The 19,704-nt window shown below is 38.9% G+C and overlaps 1 protein-coding gene across 24 annotated transcripts in view; it reads left to right on the plus strand.

The window, feature by feature from the left end:
- The window catches only part of GPHN (gephyrin), a 671,572-nt gene that overhangs the window by 224,579 nt on the left and 427,289 nt on the right, over window positions 1-19,704 (plus strand). For all 24 annotated transcript variants that reach the window (XM_042462503.1, XM_042462537.1, XM_042462555.1 and 21 more), the window contains exon 4: window positions 12,117-12,209. In XM_042462503.1, coding sequence (XP_042318437.1) covers window positions 12,117-12,209 — 93 coding nt within the window. The remainder of the gene's footprint in view (window positions 1-12,116; window positions 12,210-19,704) is intronic.

Here is a 19,704-nt window from a genome sequence, read left to right on the forward strand (position 1 = left end):
GTTTGCAGCCAGGTGTCATTAGTATGTTGATGAGTTTTGTTGTCGTGTGCCTCCAAGTAATTTTTTTTACTTATGATGACCCTAAAACAAATCTGTCATAGGGATGTTTTTGGCAGAATTCTTCAGAAAGAGGTTGCCATTGCCCTCCTTTCAATCTGAAGGAGTTTGACTTCAAATGTAAAGGGTTTGTAAAAAAGATAAAGTGTGTAGCTTGGAAGATCTGTGTCCAAAAGTGTCTTAACCCAGTCTTAGTTAGTGCACAAGCTACACTGTTTCGTAGGGACTGGAAATCTCCATAATGGCCCAAGTCTGTCTTATGTTTCACAGAGGGGCTGTGCAGACAGCCCCAAAGGTGCGGCCTCCAGCCATCCCTTTTACAGCCAGATCTGGGCCATGGCAACCGCACACCACAGCCCTGATCTGCCCTATGCAGGGCATAAAAAGGAGCCGCAAAAAGTGGTTCCTTTTTGCGCCCTGCAAAGGTCGTGATAGTTGTGGCGCTGCAGCTTTACAGAGCCATTCTTAATCATCTTCTGATTCCCTGATTGCAATCCCCATTTCTCTTCATGTTTGATCCTAAGTATGGGAATTCTTTTACTGTTTCTATTTCTTCATTGTCTATGTTGAACTTGTGAAGGTCCTCAGTGGTCATTATTTTGGTTTTCTGTATGTTCAACATTAAGCCTGCCTTTGCACTTTCTTCTTTGATCATCCTAAGTAGGTGTTCCACGTCTGTGAGGTTTTCTGCTAGTGCTGTGGTGTTATCTGCATATCTTGGATTATTGATATTCCTTCCTCCTATTTCCACACCTCCTTATTTTATCTCCAAGCCTGCTGTTCTTATAACATGTTCTGCGTACAAGTTGAACAGATAGGGTGAAAGGATGCAGCCTTGTCTGACCTCTTTGCCAATTGGGAACCATTCTGTTTCTCCGTGTTCTGTTCTGACAGTAGCCTCTTGTCCTGAGCACAGATTCCTCATCAGGTCTATCAGATGTGTTGGCACTTCCATGTCTACAAAGGAATTCCATTTGGAACAGAATATCATCTGTTCCTGGTGATTTGTTTTTTGCTATTTCTCTTATTGCAGTTTCCACCTCGCTTTTTAAAATTTGGGGCTCATCTTTATATAGCTCTTCATTCCATGTGTCCTTCATTTTGTCATCTCTTTTGTATAATTCTTCCATTTATTGCATCCAACATCTTTTTATTCCTTCCTGGTCTTGAATTATGTTATTTTTATTGTCATTGAGTGTCCTAGTCCTTGGCTTTAATTTTTCTTTGTTTTCCTGGTTCTTGTGAAATAGATTTCTTGTTTTCCCTTATGGTCATTGTCTTCTTTTTCTCTGCATTGGGCATTGTAGTAATTTTCTTTATCTTTTGGCACAAGCCGTTGTACTGTTGAATTCATAATTCTTCATTTGTTCCTATCTCCCTTTAGTTTTTCTTCTTTTCTTTATTGCTTGCAGTGTTTTTTCTGTCATCCATGTTTTTTTCTCTTTCTTTTTATTTATTGAAATATCTGTCTGCATTCTTCCTTTACAGTGGTGCCTCGGGTTACGAAATTAATTCGTTCCGCGGCCGCTTTCGTAACCCGAAAAGCCTTCGTAAGCCGAAATGCCATAGGCGCTAATGGGGAAAAAGCCGCGGCTCTGCCGCGGCTCCATTTAAAATAGCGCCGGAGTTTTTTCGTAACCCGAAAAAACTTTCGTAACCCGAAACAATAATTCCCTATGGGATTTTTTCGTATCCCGAAAAATTCGTAACCTGGGTATTTTGTATCCCGAGGTACCACTGTATTATGTCCCTGGCTTCAGACCATAGTTCCTCTGGTTCTCGGTCTATTATGCTTAGTAAAGCGAATCTATTCCTTATGTTGTTAGTAAATTCTGTTGAGACATTATTTACATCATATTTCAAACCGGCTTTAGGGCAGGATATGGAGTTGAGACTGCTATAGTCACCTTATTTATTTATTTATTTATTTATTTATGGTATTTATACCCCACCCTTCAGCCCTAAAGGCTCTCAGAGTGGCTTACAATTATTATTTTTATTAGATGGTTTCCTGCCCTCAGGCTTACAATCTAAAAAGACACGACACAAAAGGAGAAGGGAATGGTGGTGGGGAGGGGGATCAGATCCAGCAGTTCTTCTCTCCCTCTGAGGCCTGGACCAAGGCAGATGGACTGGAGAGAGGGTTCTTCCTCTTAATCGAGGCCAGGTCCGAGGCGTTGGGCCTGTCTTTTCACTCCATCCAGGCCAGAAGATGACAGTTGGCCAGGAGGGATGGCCTTATTCTTCAGTGGATGATCTGAAGCCCTAAAAGGCTTGGGCCCAGGATATCTCAAGGACCGCCTCTCCCCATACAATCCGCCCCGCACTCTCAGAACATCTGGGCAGCAGCTACTGAGGGTTCCAGGGGCCAGACTAACCTCTACTTCTAAGAGGACTTTTACCATCTCGGCCCCTACCCTCTGGAATTCTCTGCCCATTGAGCTCCGCTCGGCCACCTCCCTGGCCCAGTTCAGAAAGGGGCTGAAGATCTTTTTATTTAAACAATATTCCCTGATGCAAGCCCCGACTAACCTCTCCCCCCCCCCACATCAGCAGTGGTAGCTGGCTGGAATGTTTTAATGGATTGTGTTTTATTTATATGGTATATGTGTTTTATGTATATGGTATGCCATGTATTTTATGAATGCTGTACACTGCCTTGGTTTATAGAAGGGCGGTATAAAAATAAAATTTTTATTTATTTTTATTATTATCTCTGTCTGGGTATTGACAGGGAAAGTGTGACCCTGTGGCCTTCGATACCATCAATGATGGTATTCTTCCGGAACTCTTGGGAGACTTGCATTGCAGTGGTTCCAATCCTATCTCTCAGACAGATTCCAGATGGTGATGCTTGGGAACAGCTGCTCCTCTAAAAGGGAGCTTACATTTGGTGTCTCTCAAGGTGCCATTCTGTCCCCAGTGCTGTTTAATGTATACATGAAGCCACTGGGGGAGATCATCCAGACACGTGGCGGAGTGTTATCAGTACGCTGATGACACCCAGATATATTTCTCCATGCCTCAGAGTGCAGCATTGACTAAGGATGGCATCTCTCCTCTGAATGAATGTCTTAGTGGTAATGGACTGCATGACGAAAAATAGACTAAAACTGAATCCAGATAAGACGGAGGTATTCGTTATAGGGACCCCTAATCTGGGTATGGAGATATGTCAACTGGTCCTAGATGGGGTCACACTTCCCCTAAAGGACTGTGTTTACTGCTTGGGAGTGCTCCTGGATTCATCCCTTCAGTTGTCAACCTAGATAGATGCAACAACCAGGAGCGCTTGTTATCAGCTTCGGCTGATATGCCAGCTGTGACCCTACCTGGAGCCAGGGGACCTGGAAATGGTGGTACATGCACTGGTAACCTCATGACTTGACTTCTGTAATGAGCTCTACATGGGGCTACTGTTGTGCCTAGTTCGGAAACTTCATCTAGTCCAAAATATGGCAGCCAGATTAGTCACCAGAAAATCTTGAGATGACCATATACCACCAATTTTAACATCTCTTCATGGGATGCCTATTACTTTCAGGGCACAATACAAGGTGTTGGTAATAACCTTTAAAACCCTTCATGGCTTGGGTCTAGCTTACTTGTGAGAACACCTTCTTCCATATAATCCAACACTTGCACTTAGGTCCTCTGGGAAAAACTTACCACAGCCAATAAAGACCAGGCTGGCTGTGGCTACTCAGAGGCCTTTTTCATCTGCCACTCCTAAATTATGGAATGGCCTGCCAGAAGAGATCCAACATATCACCAATCTTGACAGCTTTAAAAAGGCCGTCAAGATGGATCTCTTTCAACAGGCCTTCCCTGATTGACAGACCCAGTCCCACTATTACAGACTATCCCAATGACTGCCCCAAAATACCTTGCCTCTATTATGACTATTTTAAATGATGTTAATGGTTTTTACAGTGTTTGTTGTTTGTAATCATGTGGATTTGTTTTAAGGAAACAGGGATAATGGGATTTATTTTATTGTGTTATATGTTTTTGATGTAAGTTACCTTGATCTTGCTGAAGAGATGGAATAGAAATAAAATTTATTATTATTATTATTGTTAGTTTTTTGTGGATTTTTCGGGCTATGTGGCCATGTTCTAGAAGAATTTATTCCCAATGTTTTGCCTGCATCTGTGCAGGTGAAACATCAGGAATAAACTGTTCTAGAACATGGCCACATAGCCCGAAAAACCCACAAAAACCTATAGATGCCAGCCATTAAAATCTTCTATTACACATTTACTATTATTACTATTATTATTATTGTTATTATTATTATTATTATTTTGGTATAATTGCTGGTTTTGTTTTCTTCTTCAGTCTTATTCTTATTTTTGATATAAGTAATTTGTGATCTGTGCCACAGTCAGCTCCTGGTCTAGTCTTGGCCACCAATATAGAGTTACGCCATCTTTTACTTCCAGTTATATAATCTATTTGACTTTTGTGTTGACTATCTGGTGATGTCCATGTGTACAGCCTTCTTTTTGGTTGTATGAAAAATGTGGTCTCAATGAATAGTTTGTTGGCTTCACAAAAATATATCAGACGCTCACCTGCTTCGGGGTTTTTTTTCTAATCCAAATCTGCCTACTGTTTTTTATTCTTCTTTGTTTCCAACTTTTGCGTTCCCATCTCCAGTGATCAGCTTAACATCCTGTGCTGGTGTGCTGTCAATTTCTTCCTGTACTCATAGAATCATAGAACTGGAAGAGACCATAAGGGCCATCTAATCCAACTCCCTGCCATGCAGGAACTCACAATCAAAGCATCCTCGACAGATGGCCATCCAGCCTCTGTTTAAAGATCTCTAAGGAAGGAGACTGCAGTACACTCTGAGGGAGTGTGTTCCATTGCTGAATAGCCCTTCAATTTTTTCCAGTTCTGCCTCTGTGGTTGGTGCATATACTTGAATTATGGTGATATTCATAGGTTTACAGTGGAGCCTTAATGAAATGATTCGGTCTGATTTTGCATTGTATTCTCTGACTGCTTTTGCCACATCTTTTCTGAGTATGAAAGCCATCCCATTTCTTTCTTCTGTCTTTTTATTCCCTGAGTAGAACACTGTATGGTTGTCTGATTCAAAGTGGGCCATTCCTGTCCATTTTAACTCACTCACCCCCAGTACTGCTATTTTCATGCGTTCCATTTCCATTTTTACTATGTCCAGCTTCCCTTGGCTCATGCTCCTCACATTCCATGTCCTTGTTTTATGTGTAATGCTGCTTTGGATGCCATTTGCCTTCCTAAGGATGTCTGCTATTTGTCTTATCATCTTTCTTAGATGATAAGAAATCACTGGTTCATGTGGAAAATGTATGATGCACCACTGAATCCAGCCCATTAAAGTACTGAATCTTGACCTATGTTGATTAATGATTATTTGAAAGTTGTGCAAAGGGCATTTTATTTAATTTTTGTTGAATCTGAGTACCAAACTGTCTGTAGCTCATACTAATTAATAACAGGAAAATGTTTATCTTGAAGATCAGTTCTCAAAATAGACTTCTTGTCTTCAGCTTCATATCTTTGAAATCTAGAATTAAAAGAGAAATTACATACAGAAATTCATAAGGAAAGAAATTATTGTTAACATCTATCAGCAAGCTATTCTTGAATCATGGAGCTATTTTCTTGCATAGTAATCTATAATTGCTGTTTTAGCCTAAAATGTTCAGGGAATAATCATAGGGCTGTATATCAGATGCTTGCAACCCTGCTGGGAAAAATAACTGGCAAGGAGGAGTCATTTAATTTATTTAATTTTTAATTGGTTGAAAATGAAATGGTGAGTGGCAGATCTAAAGTTTGTATAGCTTCTGTGATGTTTGCTTTAATACATTGCTCTCTGAAGAAGTAACATTAATAAAAACAAACTTTGTGTGACTTGGCTAATACTTCTTTAACAATCTTATGATTAAGTCAGATCATGTTCATGTTTCCGCTGCAGTGCTGGACTCCTGCATGTAAAATGGAAGGGAGAGAAAAGCATTATTCTAAGAATGTAAAGAATATTCACCTTTTTTTTCATCAGGAAGAAGGGGTGTCTCAACTATCAGAACTCCACAACAAGGAAAATTGAATGCTGCAAGAGTTTTTCTTGGTGTTATTTTTCATGCAAAAGTTGTCCTTGCTTAAGTACTTGTGTTTTGGGTACCACTAAAATAAAAAAAATTATTCAGCCATACAATGAAAAAAAAACATTTAGATAAGTTCAAGGCCTTGTCTGAACGTTTCCCATAATAATAAGAATAGCTGTCTGAACAGCAAAATAATCACATTGCCCTTTAGCTAAGCTAGGAGATCTGATGTAGCAGTGCTGATGGAATGTTCCATTAATAAGATATTGGTCAAAAGGTCTATAAAGCAATCTGGACTAAGCAATATTGTCATGAATTCTGGAGATGTTGAAAAAGAACAGAGTCTTTACCTATACCAAGGGTAGGAGAAAAAACTGGATTATGTGAAGAGCTGCTGAAAGTCAAGTGAAATTAATGTAGGAAGTGAGTTTTTGCATGCATGTTCATATAATGGGCTGGTTCATATATTTCATTAAACCAAAGTTCCCATGGGTGTGTATGAGCAACATGATAGCAATAGCAATAGCATTTACATTTCTGTACTACTTCATACTGAACTAAGTATTCTCTAAGCGGTTTACAGTGTGTTAAGTTACCTGATCACTCCCACTTGGAGCAGGAGTGGTTAAATCTGGGTCCATGATTTGTTATACAAACCTAAGAGTGAGCCAGCATCTAGTTTGTTGGAGAGAGGAAAGCCTGAGATCTGGTTTCTACCAGGTTCATATGTGACTTTAAATGGATCAAGTAGGAGTGGTTAGCCAGGCAATGTTCTTTCTTGTAAAATTAGATTATTTTTTTTTAATTTTGTCTTGGCTGATGCAATGTCTCATCGTGATTTGTAGCAGGACAGGTGAAGCTAATGATTAATTTTAAAGAATTAAATGTTCTGAAGTTTTAATTTCTGTGGGAGGTAAGTCTTCAGTAAGTCCTGTTGGTTTATTATGCTAAGGAAGAAAGAGCATTTGCAGCTACTCAGTGGTGAGAGGGGAAAATTTTGCTCATATTTAAGGGTAATCTTTCACAAAATAATTCAGATCATTAGTCGTGAGTTCTCTGACATCCAGGACTTTGGAGAGACGTGATTTGAGGCCTACAGCCCTTATAAATGTAATAGAGCAAACCCAGTAAGTGTGCTAAATATACAGTACTTGAGAGAGTGGTGACTGGTGTCATTCTTACGATTCATATGCTGTTTTAAAATAAGCACACCTACAGGAGATTAAACAGGGATATTTTATATAGATGTTTATTGGAGGAGTTTGAAGAGAGGGCTAGAGTGCTGTGTTGCCACCTTCCAAGTTTCCTCTTATATGGTGATTTGGGATGGTAGAAACAGAAAGCAGCCACAGCATTCAGAGAACACAGGTGTGGCAATGGATTGTTCTGTAGATAGAAGGATTTCTGACATTTCCTAGCAGAGATTTTTTTTAGAAAAAAATATTACACATAAAAACAACAATCATACTCATGTTTTATCTATATATCTAAAATACACAAACAATAACAAAAGCATAAACATGACTAAATAACAAAAACAAAACATTATCTACATGGCTGACTTAAAAATCTTTAATGCAACAGGATCCATTATCTTCTCAGCCAGACTGTTTTATTGATGAACAGTCTGTAGTGTCAAAAAGTTCTGGCTAATGTTTACTCACCCTTTTCTTGTAATTTGAGCCCATAGGTTTAGATCCTTCCTTCTAGAGAAACAGAGAACAACTTCACACCATCCTCTGTTTCATAATATTTTTTAGATATTTGAAATCTGCTATCATATCTCTTCTTTCTATTCTCTAAAGTAAACAGACCCCATTCATTCAAGTTTTCCTCTTAGGTCTCCACACACCACAACATCTTTCTTACCTTCCTCTGAACATGTTGGATTTCAACCGAATTAACACTATTTAAGGAGCAGGAGAAGAACTTCTGAAGAGTCTGAGCTGTGACCTAGAAACACTTATAGACTATTTTAAGTTTATGAAAGTAACAAAGGCAAGATCAAGAAAGATAGATAAACAGATTGACAATCATACCAAGAGATTGTAAGTGCTTACAAAGCATTTCTGGAAATAAATTTTGACAATGTTTAGTTTGCAGTGGTGGTAGATGGGTACTTTATCAGAATCACAGTCAAATGTTAAGAGCTGTTGAGTTGCATGAAAGGATTAATTTGTGTTTAGTAAGCCCCACCAGATAGTTTCATTTTTGGCTGGCCAGTCAGGGCTGGGAACAGACTGGGAAAGTAACCTTTCCTTTTAGCAACCTGGTTTATACCGCTCTCATAGCTGTCAGGAAGAGAGATGTCTCATGCATGTACTGTTCAATTTCTTTTGTTTGAGTGTGCCCTATATAAACCTAGGGGTCCATCTTCCTGTTGCCTCACTCTGTGGAGATACAACCCAGCCCATGGGACCCACTACCCAGTCATGGTGGACTGGAGTGTTAGCCCAGGGATAATCTGAGTAGAGTTCATTGCTTAGAGTACTGATTCTAGCATTTACTGCAACAAAAGCTGGAACTCATCAATCAAAAATAACTTTGGTGCTTTCTTATATTGTAAACCACCTGCTGCATGATTACCACCAATGGAGCTTATTTTAAAACCAAAATGAGTGTCAATTTTTGGTATCAATTAAAGGCTTAGGGAGGCATGGGGCTGCAGCCATTTCCAACTCCAAACAGTTGGCCTCTTGGAAGCATACTTGGAAGCATACGTAATGTTTCAAAAGCCTAAAACACAATGCTTTCATCTTTCATGGTAGGGAGCCACGAAATAACTATCCTATGCTGGGCAAATGCAAAATTCCTTCCATCAATAGTGAGTTCTTCATGTTCTGTGAAGCAAGAGGCAGCTGTACTTGTTCCAGTCATGCACAATCCATCAGGATTTGAAAAGCAACTAATGCTTCTTGAGTATCTTGCTATCCAATGGGACATTCTTATTTGTGTCTGCTGTGCTGCTGTCTTTTCTTTAGAAATTGTCCTTTACTGACTTTTCAAAAGCACTTCTTGCTTTATGGCCAGAGATTCTTCATCTTCTTTGATTAGGAAGGTGTAGATTAGTCTATATAAGCATAAAATCATAGAATTATAGAGTTGGAAGAGACCGCAAGGGCCATCCAGTCCAACCCCATTCTGCCATGCAGGAGCTCTCAGTCAAAGCATCCCCGACAGATGGCCATCCAGCCTCTGTTTAAAGATCTCTAAGGAAGGAGACTCCACTACACTCCAAGGGAATGTGTTCCACTGTTGAACAGCCCTTACTATCAGAAAGTTCTTCCTAATGTTGAGGTGGAATCTCTTTTGTCTGTAGCTTGCATCCATTGTTCCGGCTCCTATTCTCTGGAGCAGCAGAAAACAAGCTTGCTCCTTCCCCAATATGACATCCTTTCAAATATTTAAACAGGGCTATCATATCACCTCTTAACCTTCTCTTCTCCAGGCTAAACATTCCCAGTTCCCTGAGTCGTTCCTCAAAGGGCTTGGTTTCCAGACCTTTCACCATTCAGATAAATAGGTACCACTCCACTAGGAAGGTAAACAGTGTTCTGTGCAAACATGCTAGCCACATGATCACAGAGTAGTCTCTGACAAAGCTGGCTCTTTGGCTTAGTAACGGAGATGAGCACAGCCCCCTATGGTCGGATACGACTTGACAATTTTGTCAGTGGGGAATACCTTTACCTACCTTACGCCCAACATTTAACCCTTTGTGGTCTGGGAAGAAGTCCTCTGATAAATGGAGGGATTCCCATTTATCATAGCTAGTTTTGTACATCTTCTAGCAGGAAAACAAAGAGAGCGCTCCCTTGCCAATTATGCTGCGCAGTTTTCTGGAGGTGGTACTGTAGCCTTCCTGGACTTATTGTCTCTGCTCAATGCCTATGTAAAAGTCTTTGTTTTATTGTTTCATTTCACTGATTCTGGAGTACAAGCTGCACATGACTGGTACTTATGAATGTATGGCTTCTGGTCCCACTTGTACTAACTCAGGTTGCACCCACAATGCTGAATTAACACTATTTTAACTTCCATAGCTGAGATCCTGAGATTTGTTGTTTGTTGTGGCATCAGAGCTCTTGGACAGAGGAGGTTAAATTTCTCACAAATATACAATTGCCAGAATTCCATAGCATTGAGCCATGACAGTTAACTTGGTATCCCCTTGTATTATTCCTGCAATGTGGATGAAGCCTCAGTCACTCATCTCAAGCAGAAATCCCTTGAATACATGGCAGAGAACCCAGCAACCCTCTTTTCCTTGTCACCATCCTGTGCAAAATTCCCTGCTTCCTGTTTGCCTTCAATCTGTGGTGTTAACTAATAATTTCTTTTTAAAGATCAGATCAGTGTGGTGCATTTTATAAGTCTAAGCAATTTTATTATTTTCAGCATTGAGAGATTTGCACTATCTAAAACAAAACTTCAGACATTTTATTTGGTGAACAGAGCAGTGCTAAAAGAGTAGTTCTATTCTAGAGCTAACAGCCTGCACTTCAAATATTATCAGGGTATTGAAAGAAGGTGTAATTCTGTTATTTATGCACAGATCTATTAATGTCATTAATTTAAATGAGGTTTATCCCTAGAGTCAGGGCCAGAACAGACTGGCAAGAAGGGGAAGCTTGAAGCCGCCTCCGCCAAAGACAGATTGAGGCAATGGCAAACACTCGCCACAGCCCCAGTCCTCCTTGAACCTGGCCCAAAAAGGAGCGGCAAAGATCTGCTGCTTTTGAGTCCATGGAAAAGCCGAGGGCACGCAGCATCTTGAAGCCGCCTATATTTCAGCAGCCGCCTGGCTTCCAAGCAACTTTTAGGGTGTCATCAAAGCGTTCAGCTGAAGGCGTCTTTTAAGGGCCGTCTGTTCCAGCCCTTAGATATAAAGATGATACATTTATTATTCATAAAATAAAATGAACCATTTATATTTGTTTTGTCAAAACACAATACTGTGGCGGGGTACAGACCGCCAGAAAGAGGCACCAGGGAGGTGCCTCTCTTTGCTCCGCAGCAGCGCCACAGCAACCAAACTGTGCGACGCTGCTGTGCAGCAACAAAGGAGCATTAAAAAGTGGCTCCTTTTTTGCGGTGCATGCACCACTGCACACCTACAAAGACATCCCAATGATATTGCAGCTGCGCAACGCTGTTTGGACACTGCACAGCTGCGATGTCATAGCTGTGCGCCCTGTGTGGGTGTGCTGCACAGCTGCAACATCCTCATCATGTGCTAAGGTTGCGGGGCGTGTGCACGCGCCGCCCCGAGGCAACCCTAGCATGTAATGGGCACGCCGCAAAGGGCCCATCTGTAAAGAGCCAAAGTTAGGTTTTTTAAAAGTTTGTTGCATGTATTATGACAAATAAAAGACTGAGCTCTCTAGAAGGTCATTTAGAATACATGTGAATGAAAGTGTGAAGATGAAATAGTAGTGCTATAAGCTTTGCAAAGGTTCCTTATCATCCTGGAAGACTTTGTTCTGAGGACATTGATATATAAATAGATAAGGAGGGTGACATGGTAGAATTACAGTATATTGTCCGGTGGTGACCCATAAGCTATATGCAGCCCTCCTAGGCCCTAAATACTTGTAAGAAACAAAACTGACAATTAGTGCTATCAAAATACCCCCTAAATAAGGTGGGGGAAAATTTTGCCATCCCCCCTTCTTTGAGATATTTTAGGTCCAGAAGAGGCTTTGTTTTCAACAAGTAACCTAGAAGTCAACTTCTAGGTCACTTTTGTTGGAGGAAAAGCTGTTAAACAGAGAAGCCCAGAAACGTGTCAGAATTGCCTGCCACATGATGTTTGAGAGCATTTTAGGGTTGTTGTAGTTTTAAAATTGAAATGTTTATATAAAATTGTACAATTTCTTAATGTCAGAGAGACCTCTGTTTTATTTGGCTGTGAATGAAAAAAATCTGATGATTTTGTTGTTCTTTTTCTTTCAGGAGACACTTATAGACTGGTGTGATGAAAAGGAATTAAACTTGATTTTAACAACTGGAGGAACAGGATTTGCACCAAGGGATGTCACACCAGAGGTGAGACAGTTTTTTTTTCTTTAAAACCATCTGTACTTTTAAAGCACTAGCTTTATTCTTCAATGTGTGATAGTTTAAACGGTACCTATATGATATGGTAAGAAATGCTTTATTTCTAAAGCATCTCAAAAATACCTGTGTGAAACAGTTTAAAAGAAAGCAATTGATTTTTCTTTACTGTCCTCAGGAGACTTGCATTTGTGTATTGGCTAATCTCCAGTGTTCCTTCTTATCTCCTTTGCTTTACTAGTTGACATATGTGTAACTAGGTCTCATAGATTTTTCTGCAGCAGTGGCTGACAGGATATAAGGTTGGGTTCCCTAGGGAAGTGTGGATAATTACTGTAGAACATGCAAGTGCCTTCACCTCCCTACAGAGTATGTGGTTTGATTTGGCCTAAAGGAAGAGTCCCAGTCCACTCCTATTCCTCTATTTTTGTAGAATTTTTTTTCTTCTCTAAGATTACTTCTACAAGAATCTTGGAACTATGGAGCCTTTGCAGTCGTGCATCTAGTCTTTTCTTATGAGATACTTGTTCAGTGTGGGCAAAGTCAAGAAACTCTTTCTGTGCATGTGTGTGTTATGGTAGGGGATGCTCAAACAATTACTTTCTTGATCCTGACAAAGGTCAGTCCTCTTCATATATGCATCTAATAATTTTGAATATGCAAAAGGGCATGTGTGGTGTGTTAATATGAAGATTATATGGACCAGCCTAATCATACAAATTTTTCACTGGTATCACACTGGAAGGAAGAATACCAGTTTGCAGGCAGGGTATAGAACCATGTGATCTTCCCAAGTAATGTAGTGTTGGATTGCACCATATGGATGTCGCTTCTGTATTACTTGCTGTGTATGTGAACGCTGCCTGAGAGAGTACATGTTCTACATATTAATACTGATTCTTTTGTGAATAAGATTAAAACTTTCATTTTCAATTCATTTGCATATCAGCTGTCAGAAAAAGTACTGTACATCAGATATAATGCTAGTTCACTTAGTTTTGTCTTGCATATTATGTATGTTGGGAGCGAGATTAATATGGTCTTTAACATTTTCTTGGTGGTCTTTTGATAATCTAAATGCACATCACATACACTTGTATTTTTATAGTAAACAATTTCATGAGTCAGTTTTAAAAGGAGATTTGCTGAAATTACAAACTTCTTTTTCAAAGAATCAACTGAATTTCCAATCAACTTACTTATTCCTTAAGAAATGAAAGGGACGTGTACACACACGCACGCACTATGCAAAGCAGAGATGCTTTGATTGTAAGCTCTGAAGATAGTTCAGGAACAATGTGCTCACTATCAGTGCTTATTTTTACTACTACTAGACAGAGGGTTGGAAGTGGTGATGCTGTGACAATTGGCTATTTGTTTGCTCTGATGCTGCAGTTGGGTGTATCCATACTGGTAAAATTGGAAATAAAATGGCAGCTGCCCACAAACAAAGCCAATTACTACACGTTTGAGAGAGCCAGGAGATATGAAAAAAATGTTTAATTGAAAAAGGATTAACCACTCTTTTCTAGAGGAATAACTAGAGGATAATTGCCTTCTTTAGTCTGCAGGTTGGGAAAGCAACCTGTCCTACATGGAGTTGTACTTTGCTTGCAGGAGCAGTTGCATAGTGCTTAGGTTGGTCTGCCAACTATAGCCTTTCATGGGCAGGAATAATCTAGCCATGTTAGTTCATGCACTTCCAGTTAGAATATTTCACTGTGCACTCAGTCTGCCTTTGAAAATCAATGTACAAGCTATAGCTAGTGCAATAGAAAGCACGTAGATTGCTGGTAGGAAACCATATGACATTGGTTGGAAAGAAATTGTACTAGCAGCTGGTATACCTCAAGGAAACATTCAAGCAGCTGGCAGAGACATTTGAAGTTCTAACTGGCCAGGGATCTCAACACTATATATGCCTGCATTGCGATCTGCTGGAAGCGCCATCCATTTGTGTCCCTCCAGTGGGAAAAATACACTGTGTAGAGACACTGTGTAGAGAGGGCCTTCTCTTCTTTGTTGACCCAGTTGTAGAATGCCTTTTCCTTTGAGGCCTAATTGGAATCAGCTTTAATTTTATTTCAGCATCAAATTACAGTGTGGCTCTCTATGAAATGCTTCTTCATCTAAGAATCTTTGCTTAAATTTTTGTAAGTATATGATTTCAAATTATTTCAGATTATTTCATGGAATCATAGAGATGGAAGAGAACATGAGGCCCAGCCAATCCAACCCCCTGCCATGCAGGAATACACAATCAAAGCACCCCCAACAGATGGCCATCTATCCTCTGCTTAAAAACCTCAACCCCACAGCAAGGGAGCGTGTTCCACTATTGAATAGTTTTTACTGTCAGGAAGTTCTTCCTAGCATTGAGGTGGGATCTCTTTTCCTGTATTTTGAATCCATTGCTCTGGGTCCTATTGTCTGGAGCAGCAGAAAATAGGCTTGCTTCATTCTCAGTGTAACAGCCTTTCAAATATTTAAACAGGGCTATCATATTATCACTTGACTTTCTCTTCTCCAGAATAAACATACCCAGCTCTCTAAGTCGTTCCTCATAGGGCATGGTTTTCAAACCTTTCACCATTTTGGTCGCCCTCCTCTGGACACATTCCAGCTTTTTAACATACTTTTTCAATTGTGGTGCCCAGAAATGGACACTGTATTACTGGTGAGGCCTGATCAAAGAAGAATACAGTGGTACCCCGGGATACGAATGCGCCGGGTTACGAATTTTTCGGGATACGAAAAAATCCCATAGGGATTTATTGCTTCGGCTTACGAAGGTTTCTTCGGGTTACGAAAAAACCGCGGCGCTATTTTCCGCCACCGGAGGGCAGCAGAGAGCTATTTTTCCATTAGCGCCTATGGGAATTCGGCTTACGAAGGTATTTCGGGTTACGAAATTAACCGCGGAACGAATTAATTTCGTAACCCGGGGTACCACTGTATAGTGGTACTATACTTCTATTGATGCTTCTATTGATGCAGCCTAGAATTGCATTGGCTTCTTCAGCTGCAGCATCACACTGTTGACTCATTTTCAACTTGTTGTCTACTCCACTCAGCTCACTCAGACAAACAGACCCAAGGTAACCAAATTGCCATAGAGCAATAGACACTATTGTACACTCAAGCAAGCCTCCATGAGGCTCAAACCAACCAAACACCCTTTTGCCAACTGACCCTCAGCTTTGAAACAATAAACTCTCCCAAAACACTCTCTGGGACTGGGGTAGTTAACTGCACAGGCCCAAGATCACGTTCTACTACCTCTGCCACCACATCAGATTGTTCATCAAGCCCCAGAGACTGGGGCTACAGCTATACAGAGAGTTGTTGGCTGCTAGCTCCTCCCCCTGCTGAGTCTCTGACTCACCTTCTCTCATTTAAATTACTTAATGGAATTCCACATTGTTTTAAATTTCTCTTACTGTTTAAACTTTTTGCTTTGTTTTGCTCTTTATGCTCTGAGATATTATGATCTGGTGTGGGATATAAATATTTAAATAATAAATATCAAGCTGGTAGCATATAAACTTTTGTGAGAGATTTTCTTATTTTCTTTTAAATGTTTATTGGATTTTTAAAATTGATATAATAAATCAGTGTAACAACACTACTCCAGTAAGATTAAGCAGAAAAAGAGTATAAATAAAAAGACGAGTGGAGAGCAGTTCAAAGAAACTCATATATAATAGTTATATAAAATTGGAGCATCTTCTGCAAATTCATCACAAATTATATACTCATTTCATTTGGTGAATCTCAGTTCTCAGATTCGTCCCTCCCCCCACTCTCTCTCTCTCTCTCTCTCAGATTTTCTAAGACCATTGCCAGGTTTAATTCCACACTATCTATCTATTTATTTTTTATTATTTGTTTCAGTTTCCTTCAAAAAAAAAAAAAACCTATAAATGACCTTTCATTCACAAAGATTCCCAAATAATCAAATACATAACTTTTAAAAATGTGCCAGTGTAATATACACACCATACTATTGGAAATTCAAGGACAGAGCATTTATCTTGAACTTCTGTAACTATTCCTAGAATTCTGGAAGTAAAAATATTCTGTTTACATAACTATAAATCGCAATCCAGAGATGCTTGTCTTCATTCCAGCCCCATTTATAGAACCACAATGCTCAGGTGTCCTGAAATTAGATCACCTTTAAGTATAAACCAACCCAGAAATGGAGAAGGGTAGATCAAAGCCAGACTTCTGTTGTTTACTCCTTGCTAGAGCAGACCCAGTTTAGTCAATGAATGATTGGTGAATCAATGTGTGAGTAAATCCCATTGATTCGGTGTGTTTACTTTAAGTAAGTAAGAGAAGGTCTTAGGTCTGAGAAAGTACCACCAGTGAGTGGGGGGAGAAGTATGAAAGTAGTGAGAAGCCAAAAAATAAACAGGAGCCATTTAGTGGAATGATGCCTACCTGTCTAGGAAATTATTAGGTAAGAAACTGGAAATGAAGAGTGGATGGTGACATTCTCTAATAGCAATAGCAAGTGTGTTTCTATACCGCTTGTCAGTGAACTAGCACTCCCTAAGCTGTTTGCAGTGTGTAAGCCAATTGCCCCCAACAAAGTGAGTACTCATTTCACCAATCTACAAAAGGATGGAAAGATGACTGGACCTTGGAGCCCTCCTAGGATCGAACTTTTATAAGCTCTAAGAGATCAAGAAGAGAAGCTATGAAGAAGTCTTTAACATAGAACTAGAGAAAGTATCTGTTAGGAGGAGAAACAATAAAATGATACGCTTACTTATGTGCCAGTGAAAAATAAATCCAAGCTACTTTTCTGGTTCTGACTCTCAATACTATGGATAGTCCAGTTCCAGTCTGAGCAACAGATGCTCAAACAAGTATCAAATATTCAAGAGCTACTGTTGTTCAGTATCACATGCTGAAGGAGTGGAATGGGGAGAGTTTGATTATAATTTCGCTAGCAACAAAATGGCTAATTAGTACTAAATGTAGAATATAGATTTATTATTTATTTATTGCAAGATGAGGAGGAGGAAGAACAACAGCAGCAGTAGCAGCTGGAGGAACAGGAGCATAAAATGAAAAAAAGTTTAAAGGAAATGCTTTTTTTTTCTTATTAAATAGCCATAAAGTATTACCATTCAGAAAATACTGACTGGAAAGAGATGTTGTTGTTGTTGTTGTTAACTGCCATCGAGTCGATCTTGACTCATGACGACCCTGAGAATGAGACATCTCCAAGTCTTCCTTTCATCCACTGCTCTGCTTAATTCATACCCATGTTCTCCTTAATAGAGTCCAACTATCTATCATGTGGCCTTCCTTTTTTTCTACTTCCCTTCACCTTTCCTAGTATTATTGTTTTTTCTAGTAAGTCCTCCCTTCTCATGATATGCCCAAATTATGACAATCTCAGTTTCGTCATCTTGGCTTCCAGGGGGATCTTTGGCTTGGTCTGCTCTAGAACCCATTTGTTTGTCTTCTTGGCCATCCACGGGATTCTCACCACTCTTCTCCAGCACCATATCTCAAATGCATTTATTTTCTTCCTGCTCTCTCCATTGTCCAGCTCTCACATCCATACATGGTAATAGGTAATATGAAGGCTTGTATGATTCTAACTTTTGTGCTCAGTTGTATATCTTTGCATTTTAGAATCTTTTCTAGTTCTTTCATAGCTGCTCTCTCCATTCTTAATCTTCTTCTGATTTCCTGGCTGCAGTTCATCTCTATCAGTATTTGATCCCAGGTATGATCATTCTTTTACTATTTCTTCGTTGTCTAAGTTGAATTTATATAGATTCTCCATTGTCATTATTTTTGTTTTCTTTGTGTTCAACAATAGACTTGCCTTTGCACTTTCTTCCTTGATCTTTCTTAGTAGTCGCTCCAGGTCTGGGAGGTTTTCTGTTAGTATTATGGTCTCATTTGCATATCTTAGATTGTTGATATTCCATCCTCCTATTTTTACTCCTCCTTCTTCTTTGTCCAAGCCTGCTTTTCTTACAATATGTTCTGCATATAAGTTGAACAGGTAGGATGATAAGATGCAGCCTTGTCTGGGAACCATTCTGTTTCTCTGTGTTCTGTTCTGACAGTAGCCTCTTGTCCTGAGTTCAGATTCCTCATGATGACTATCAGATTTGTTGGTACTCCCATGTCTTTAAGGGTATTCCATAGTCTTTCATGGTCTATGCAGTCAAAAGCTTTGCTATAGTCTACAAAGCACATGCTGATTTTCTTTTCTTTTTTTTTATAGACTTTTTTTAATTTAGTCTTTTTGAAACTTTACAAAACAAAACAGATTTAATATTCTTTCCATACATACATGTACTTTTGCATCTTATTCTTTTTTTTTTAACAAAAAATCCAAAATATCCCCTCAGTGCATCCCACCCCTGAAGCCATTCCCTTCTGTATACTCCATCCAAAATTTTAACTCCTCCTGTGGAGGTAGTTTCCCATCTTCTTTTCTTAATACTTTTTTTAATGAAAAATTTCCATATTTCATCAAAATCATTTCTTTTCCATAATCCTTTTTTAACTTTCAATTTACATGTTAATTTGTCATTAATTGCTAACTTCCAAACTTCTTTATACCAATCCTCCAATTTCACATTTATTTTTGTTTTCCAATTTCTTGCTATGATTAATCGTGCAGCAGTAAGCACATTTTTTACAAGGTTTTTTTCTTCTTTCCATTCTACTTCATTGTATATTGATAACAATACTATGTTTGGTTTTCTATCTTTCTTTATATTCATAACATTTTCTATCTCTAATATTACTATTTCCCAAAATTTTTGTACATATTTACATTGCCACCAAATATGTATATATGATCCTACTTCCTGACAGCCTCTCCAGCAATATTTTGAATTATCTTTGTTTATATTATGTAGTCTCACTGGTGTCAAATACCATTTCCAAATCAGTTTATAATAATTTTCCTTAATTCACACGATAAATTTTTCAAATGTCTTTGTTCTCAAATCTTATTCCATTCATTTTCACAAATTTTACATCTTAATTCATCTTCCCATATTTCTTTTAAAATAATTGGATTTAATTTTTTCCTCTTATTCTCCATAAATATTTTATAAATTTTACTAGTTGTACCTTTCATAGTTTCATTTTCCTCCATTTCTTTTCCTTTCTGGAGTATTTGTTCAAGTTGTGTATATTTTCCTTTTTCTATATTTTTTCTTCCAATTTTTAAACCATTGTTCTATTGGCATAAAATGTAACCAGGACATATTTATTCCCCTATTTTTTTTTCTTTTATATTTTCTTTTCCTATTTTTAATTCCATCCAATTTTCTATTTTATCTATTTTCCTTTCCTTTAATTCTTTATCTAATAAATCTTTAAAATGTTTTGGGAAAGATTTTTCCATCTGATTTTCTTTTGATGTTTCCCTGGTGTGCTCCATTAGCCACTGTATGTTTGCAATGCTGTCCCTAGTGCCTCTTCCTTTCCTGAACCC

This window comes from Sceloporus undulatus, chromosome 1 (genome assembly GCF_019175285.1).
Source record: "Sceloporus undulatus isolate JIND9_A2432 ecotype Alabama chromosome 1, SceUnd_v1.1, whole genome shotgun sequence".
Classification (NCBI taxonomy): domain Eukaryota; kingdom Metazoa; phylum Chordata; class Lepidosauria; order Squamata; family Phrynosomatidae; genus Sceloporus; species Sceloporus undulatus.